General features: G+C 56.5%; 1 protein-coding gene across 1 annotated transcript; it reads right to left on the bottom strand.

The window, feature by feature from the left end:
• Positions 1-1,979: 1,979 nt before the first annotated feature.
• On the bottom strand, positions 1,980-7,913 carry UNC119 (unc-119 lipid binding chaperone). Its single transcript, XM_002827165.4, has 5 exons — positions 7,626-7,913; positions 3,865-3,978; positions 3,272-3,374; positions 2,950-3,122; positions 1,980-2,682 (listed from the first exon to the last, which is right to left on the bottom strand). Exons 1-5 carry the CDS (start codon positions 7,843-7,845, stop codon positions 2,570-2,572), a joined length of 723 nt encoding a protein of 240 aa, XP_002827211.1. The 5' UTR covers positions 7,846-7,913; the 3' UTR covers positions 1,980-2,569.
• Between the last annotated feature and the right edge of the window lie 226 nt (positions 7,914-8,139).

Genomic DNA, 8,139 nt, shown 5'->3' on the forward strand with positions numbered 1-8,139 from the left:
TGCAGGACATTTGGCATTCCTAAATATCAAGAGTGTCAGTGGAGGACCCCATGATCTCAGCCACCATCATAGCTTCAGCAATCACCTTGCGGCCGATGGCCTCAACAATCACCACCTCCAGCCTTTATTCCCCTCCTGGTCTTAGGGCCCACCTTTCCTGTCTTCTGGTAATTTTCTCCATACCACAGCATATCCCAGTCTGAAGTCACCCTCTCCTGCTGGCATCCACCCTGATCCAGCCTGCATTCCCAAACCCAGTGATGACACCCCTAGCTACCCCAGCACCCAGGCCACAAACCAGGAGGTCAGCCTCACCTCCTCCCTCTCTCCAACCCACTCATCCAATCAGCCACCACTCCTGAGGATCTCACCTCTTAAAAATATCAGTTTCACCTGTTTCTCTCCATCTTTGAGGATACTGACCTAATTCAGGTTCTCTTTCTCTCCCACCAGATTCCTGAAGCACTCTCCTCATCCTCACTGCCCCCTGCCTTTAGTATGGTAGTGCATGGAGCCAGACTGCCTGGCTTCAAGTCCTGGCTCTGCCACTTCATAGCTGTGCAACGTTGGCTGGGTACATTAACCTCTCTGGACCTACATTTTCTGTAAAATGGGCATCATAATAGTGCCTTCCTCAGAAATGACCATGTTTATGAGTTAACACATGTAGAGCACCCAGCCTGGCACTCAGTAAATCTTGGCTATTATTGTCAGTGTCATTCTTTCCAATCCACCATTCACTCAGCAGCCAGAGATAATCTGACCAGGTCATGCCCACTTAATCCTCCACAGGGGCTCCCCACTTCTCAGAAGCCCTGCTCCTAAGGCTCTGCCGATCTGTCTTCCTTTCACATCATATTGACTCTTGAACACACCTAGGCTTATGCCCATAATCGTAGCACTTTGGGAGGCCAAGGCAGGAAAATCCCTTGAGCCCAGGAGTTTGAGAGGGAGACCCCATCTCAAATAAATAAGTAAACAAACAAACAAACAAACACCTGACAAATCTTGCCTTGCGCCTTTGTTTATGCTGTTCCCTGTGCCTAAGTGCTCTTCCCCATCAATTCCCATCACAAGCAGCTGCTCCAGTGCTACCTCCTCTAAAAATCCTCCCCAGAACCCTCCACACAGAACGACTCTGATTCTTGCTCTCCATGTCCCCAGTCCTTTTTTTTTCCCTAGGGACGAGTATGTGTTCCTTCTGTCTCACTCACTTCAGAATTCCCAGAATTCAGTGCAGATCCTAGCTCCACGACCCTTCCCCCAGCAAGGGCTTCACAGAATCAAGCTGAATGCCAGCACTTCTGGGCCTCCTAGGGCCAGAGCTCCTCAGCCCAGAGGGTGCGTCAGCTCTGGGCATATCTGAAGGAGGGCCTGAAACTGTAGGGTGTGCTCTCTGCCCACCTCAGCTCCTGAATTTCCTCCATTAAGCAGCCCCCTCCTCTGAGTCTGGGGTGGGGGTGGAGGCTGAGGGCAGTGTTATGGGCAGGGCTACCCAGGCATGGGGGCTCCCCAAGGCAGCTGAGGGCAAGGAGATGGCTCCAGGCCTTAGCCAAAGCCCTGCCACCGTCTATGATGAGGGCTAAAAGCACAACCCAGTGGTCCTAGTGGCCTCTGGGGTTCAGGGAAGGTAGCGTGGAGGACAAGGCCACCCCCCAACACCTTCCCCTTGTACCCTGGAGTTCAGGGCCTTTGTTTCAGCCTCTGTTCTGCCAGGGTTGGCTCTGACTTTGAGCCAAAGCTTCCCCTCTCAGGGTCTGGGTCTCCTTCATCACAAGAAAGACCCTCTCCAGCTCCATCATGTTCTAAATGCTGACTCTAGATGGTGTCAGGGTAGAGAGAATCAGGGGACAGGAAGACTAAGGGGTGAGAGTGCACTGGAATGTGGGAGGTAGGAGAAATTTTTACTGCCTTAAGCACATTCCTGCCTATCCCTGCTCCCTTCTTTGCCCATACACACAGAGGCTAGCCACACCAGAGAACAGAAAAGGAAAAAGTTTATTGAAAACTATATACAGTTGGTCCAGCTCCTACCATGGGCTGCAATCTCAGCCAGTCCCTCCCACACCTCAGGCAGTGTCTTGGCCCCTCATGGGGAGGGATGGGGCTAGGCCTAGGGCCCAGACTCCCTTGGGTGGCTTGGCAGCTGGAGCCCACCATGGATCTTTGTAAATTTACAACTCTAAATGGCCTGAAGGTAGTGGGCAGGGGACAGGGAATGGATCCCTGCCTGATCTAGTCACAGCCTTGATAGGGGAACACTATTCTGAAACTTGGGCCCAAGTAGGGCCCAGCTAAGTCGTCTGGAAGTCCTGATTGCTCCTCTCACAGGCCTTCCTAGAGATGGAGGCAAATAGCCTCCCTACGACCCCACCCCATGTAGCAGGCCCCATGGGCTTCATGGGCTTGACTGGGGACACCCGGTACCCTTCCTGCCAACATTGACTCAGGGTCCAGAGCTCCTGGAGAACTCCCCAAGCAGAGGACTTGGGGTTGAGGGGTGAGCGTTGGGGAGGTCACAGCTCCCAGCCCAGAACTGGAGCCTCCTGGGGTCAGGGCAGCCGTGGGGTCAGGGTGTCCCGCTGTAGGAATAGTCTGCTTTATTGTGCATCACCAGCCGGTCATCCACGAAGTAGAAGCTGTCAGACTGGGTCTCATACGGGTGACGGATCATCTCGCTGACTACAAGAGAGGCCCAGCCAGGCCGGGCAAAGGTCAGGAGCTTGAGTCCGGCCACTGCAGGGGCTTCAGGACTGGGGTACAGGGACAGCCAAACAGCCTGAAATATCCCCAGCCTCTTTCTCTACAGATGATATGGGAATGGTGGCAGACACAGAAGAGCCCCAGGGTGGGGAGAAATGGGATCAGACCCACAACTCCCCCTCCCTCCCACAGCTCAGTCTCTAGACGCCCCCACTTCCCCACTCCCAGAAGACCCTGCGCACGTACTCAGCTCCTCGGAGAGAGGAGGGAAGTCGTAGATGTGCTCGCAGGTGTTCTTGCTGCTGGGGATGCAGAAGCCAAAGTGGAAGTCGAAGCTTTTGAGTAGCTGGTTGCGGAAGTAGTGCCTCTCAATCATGCGAAAGTTGTTGACAGGCTTGTCTCCCACTGTGAACTCCACCCTGAGCAAGAGAAGGAGGCAGGGCTGAGTCTGTCCTTGAAGTCAGCTACCCAGCCAGGCTCAGGACAGGCCACCCCTACAAGAAGCTGAGAAGGGCCCACTCACACCTTCTCCCTCACCCCCACCACCACCCCCAGCCCAGCGACTCACGTGGCTCCCACCTGCCTCAGGCGGAGGAAGGCAGGCGTGAACTGGTAGCGGACAAAGCGCCCAGCATTGGGGTCCAGGTCCCGCCGGTTGATGGGCAACCGTTCTGCAATGTACCCCAGCTGGGGCTCAGTGGGCTTCAGGCTGGGCCCTTGTCCACCCAGGGTTCTACCCTTGGGTCCCCATCTATCTGATTTTTTTTAAACTCCCCAAGAAATTCTGGGGCACACTGAGGGCTCAGACCGTTGGCCAAATAGAGCCACCTAGGGGTTCTACGTCTGCAGGTTCCCAATCGCCACTGTGGTTTCGGGGGCCACAGGATGCTGAGGCCTGGGACCCGTAGGACTGCAGTTCCCAGAGAGCCCTGCAGAGGGCAGGTTGGCAGGGACCGAAGGGGTAGGGCTGACCTCGCAAGATGTCCAGCCTCAGAAACATATGGGAAGGAAAAGAAAGGGCTCCCCTGCCTGCAGACTCCTGAGAATGCTGGGGTCCAAGCCCCAGCTCTGTGGACTCCTCTGTGGCCCAAGGAGTCCCTGGGCAGCCCACTCCACAGCTCGTATCTGCCTCTCCATCAATGGCCCACCCAGCCCACTCACCTGAGACTGGGGGCTTCTTGATTTCAAAGAGGACAGTGCCTGAGTCCATGTCCCGAATCTTAAACCTGACGAAGTCGATCTTGTAGATATTCTCCTCAGGGGAGCAGAGGTAGTCTAGGGGAAACAGGCAGCTGAGCAAGGAAGGGGCCCCAAAGCCTCTGCTGCCAGGTCAGCTTGTGTGAGACCCCAGAGTAGCTACCATCTTCTCATCCCTGGGATCACTGCCCTCTGGAAAGAGGGACCTCAGCCCCTGCCCTTCATGTACACCCCCAGTGTGGAAGAGACATAACTCCGCCATGGGGATCTAACAGGGGATAAGGAGTGCCATCCTAGTGGTCTCTGGGGGCCAGGGAAGGGCAGGGCAGAGAAGGGTAGAGGACAAGGCCACCTCCTGAACACTCCCCCTCCCACCCTGGAGTTGAGGGTCCTCATTCTGGCCTCCGCTCTGCCAAGGCTGGCTAGATGACTTTGGGAGAATTGGGTATCCAGCCTGGTGGGAGCCTCTCCTCTCATATGGGAACAACTTCCTGCAGTCTGACCTGTCTCTTCTACTGCAACTCAATCTATCAACTTCTCTGGTACCCTGCCTTTGAGAACCACACTGTAAAGGGGGCCACACAGCTCTGTCTTGGGAGAGTCACAGTCCTTCTCTGGAGGATACTCCTACCCTCACCCCACAGCTGCCCCTGGCATGACATCTAGAGTATCAGGTGAGGCTGATGTTGAGGGGACTTTCCCTGATACGGGTGGTGCTGGGCCAGGTGAACAACCCCTTCCCCATTCCTCCTCCCCTCCCAACCCCCTCCTCTCAGTAAGAAGCTTATACCAGCCCAACTCCCTTAAGCAGCTTAACCAAAGCTCTGCTGACTCAAGCCCAGAGCCTGGGATATGGCAGGGGGGAGAAGGCCAACTTTGCTCTCATCCTTTGTTGATCTCCAAATGGGAGGAAGTCTTAGCAAGCAGAGGGAACCCCCTTAGAGGTCATTTGCGCAGCCCTGGCTATAAGCCACCACCATGGAGAAAGTGGTCCTGGACCCCCATAGAGAAGAACACAGGCTAGGCCAGGAAGAGGGTGTGGCAGGTGCAGCAGTGGGTGTGGAAGGGGTAAGGGGAGTCCTCAGGCCCAGGAGGGGAACCAAGAACAGTGGGAGGCCCTACCTAAGGAAGCTCAGGGAGCTACAGGGCCTGATCTAACCCTCACAGCTCTTGCAGCAGCAACTTCAAGTGCTCAGGGAGGCCCTAGCAACAAAGAGAGCTGAGAGGTGCAGGGAGGGACTCGTGCTGTCAGCCTGCACAGCATCACATCCTCCCCTGGTGGCCCACAGAGGCCCGGAAATCACCCTCCAGGCCCCTGGGCCACCTCCTATTCCTCTGGGGCAGGAAGAGGAAGTGAATATAGTCATTTTCTCTTCCCCAGGCCTGCTTCTTCCCCAAGCCTGATGCAGTCCCCTCCAGGAAGCCCTCCTGGCAGCCATCTGGTACCCTGGGGCCCAGCATGGACTTTATATAGCTTGGGGAAAAGGCAGGGCCCTGAGTCTACTACAGCCCACATGTGGGGTGGGGAGAGAATGGAAGTGGGCAACCCCTATCTCACCCCATTCACCCTATTTTCACAGAAAGTAAGCACCAGTATAAAGACATAGAAAGAGGGTACAGAGCATAGGGAATGGAGGTGGCAGAGTGGGGAGCAGGATCCCAGTGCCCAACTCCCAGATCCCTGTAAGGCCTTCTCTTCTCCCATTCTCCAACTTTTGGAGCCTCTCTCATTTGGGAACAACTTCCTGCAGTCTAACCTCAGTCTCTTCTACTGCAAACTCAATCTATCAACCTCTCTGTCCTTAGAAGAAGTGAGGAACAGGGATGTCTATGGCTCAGAACACCACGGCCACTCCTTCTCTCCTAGAAAGGATGAGGCCTGGGACCCAGGGTCAGGTCAGAATAAGGGGCAGAGTGGCCAAGGGCTCAGAACACAACTGCTCTATTCCTCTCAGCCACAAATAGCTTCCTAAGCTGGATTCAGGGCCCAGTAATCTGGGAACAGCAAACCTCGGACCTGCATGATTAGGGTCAGAAGAGACCAGGCAAGGGGTGCCAGGGTGGAAATCCCTGGAACTCTGTTCTCAACTCCTGCACAGGAAGGGGTTCACATGAAGCCCTTTCCTCTACTTACCCTTCACAGATGCCCCATCTCTAAGGGCTATGAATTTCCTCCAAATTAGGAGACAAATGGTGGTACATGAGCTGGAAGCTCCCTCTAGTTGCAAAATAAACCCCCAAAGTTACTCAGGACTCAGTCAGTCTGACCTCTGGACTTTCTCTGAGAAAGTTCTGTCCCAGCGCTAAGCTGAATCCTAAATGCTGCTATTGCAAATTGTAGCCCAACTGGCTTCAACATCAGCCTGGTCCAGCCTCCTTCTCTCCATCGATGCCTGCTTGGGCAAGGGAGCTCAGTACTCTGGGGGCACAGCCAAGAATGGCTGCTGCCTAGCTCAGTAAGGAGAGAGGAATTGGCCCCCAGGGACCCAGGAGCACAGGCTCAAGGCTGCCTCCCCTCCACAGCTCTGTCTGGGAGCCCTGTGTTCTGCTGCTTTGGAAGCTCTAGGGCTCAGGTCCACTCCAATACATGCCCCCCATACCCACAGAGAGGCCCCCCAACAGTTATTCTCACAAAGGGGGCCAGGGCAGGTTGCTGGTGAATGTGGCCAAGATGGAGATGGAGAGCCACTGTCTCTCCATGCACCTTTCATCCTTTGAGGCTCATCCAAAGCCTCTGCTATGAGGTTTCCTGGCCCTCATTCCCTGCCTATGATGACTCCCTCCCCTGCCCTGAAAGCCAAGTTGTTTGACTCCAGGCAGCAGCTATGAGCAGCCCTGTAGGGCCCAAAAATACTACTGATCAAAGAGCCCAATGTACACAGCACGCATAGATGCCAGGCACTGTACAGAATCAGGGGACTTATCTTCACAATAATCTTATGAGATAGGTATCATTATCCCCATTTTACAGATGAAAAGACATGCTCAGAGAGGTGAGGTTACTTGCCCAAGGTCACACAGCCAATTATATGGCAGAGTTGGAACTACAACCCAGGCAGTCCAGCTCAGAAACTCTTAACCACAGTGGAGACCAAGCCTCCCTTGATGACAGAGCCCCCAGAACAGGACAGGTGCTAGTCCAGGCTTGGAGGGACGTTAAGCCACTCCCCATGAGAGGAACCACAGCCAACACACTAAAGCTGCCTGCTCAGTTTGTTTCCCGGGGAAGAAAACGGCCCAAGTCTTCCTGGAGGATCAGGGTGAGGGTATTAATGGTTGGGGAGACATGAAGAGTCTGAATGCCTCCAAGTAACTCAGCCTCCACCTAGCCTCCAGCGTGGGGGCTGAGGACAGGCTGCACTCAGCCCCTCTCCTCATTAGTGCAGGGGCGGGCCTCAAAGCGCTCTGGAGACTCCACAGCTACAGGGCTACGGTTGCAGCTGCTGCCGCACTACCTCCACGCTGGGAAAAGGGGACGGGCCCCTGGAAAAGGAAGGAATAAATCTCGAAAGGGAGAAGGAGGCACAGAGAGAGATCAAAGGAAGGGGGTACACAGAGATCTCGGACCTGGCGGCAGAAGGGAGAGCAGGGGACACAGGAGAGGGGACTCGGTGGGGGAGGGGAGGCGGGAAAGGGGGCGGGGGCCAGGGCTTGGCGCGCCGGGAGGGCCCCTCGCACCCTCTCCCCTTCCCACCCGCGGGCGGCGCTCCCTCGCGGGTGCTCACCACCGGTGATCCGCTGCAGCCCCAGCACGTCCTCCGGCCCGATCGGCTGCTTCCTCTGCAGCGGCCCCGGCCTGGGCCCTGGGCCTGCGTCCGGCTCCGACTCGGACCCAGATTCGGATTCCTCCGGCGGCTGTGGTATGGGGGCCACGCTCGGGCCCGAGGGCCCCGGAGCGGGCTCCGCCCCCGTCCCGGCCCCACCGCCGCCCTTCTTCACCTTCATGGCCTTGCGGGGCCGCGGCTCGCCTGCTGCCGCTGCCGCTGCCTGCGCCGGCTGGAGCCGGGGGAAGGGGGAGCGTCCGCAGCTCCGCCCCCGGCTGGGGCCCCAGGTACCGCCCCGCCCCTGGGGTGGGCCCTGCGCTGATCCCGCCCGCCGCCCGGCCCAACCCTCCCGAAATGCGGCGGACGCGGGGGATGGGAGTCGGGGGATCCTGCTCCGGGCTTCATTCTGTTTTTCTAACACTTTCTTGTACTGGTACTAGTGGGGTCCTGACTACCTCTCCGCTTACTGTGTTCC

Source organism: Pongo abelii, chromosome 19 (assembly GCF_028885655.2).
Source record: "Pongo abelii isolate AG06213 chromosome 19, NHGRI_mPonAbe1-v2.0_pri, whole genome shotgun sequence".
Lineage (NCBI taxonomy): Eukaryota > Metazoa > Chordata > Mammalia > Primates > Hominidae > Pongo > Pongo abelii.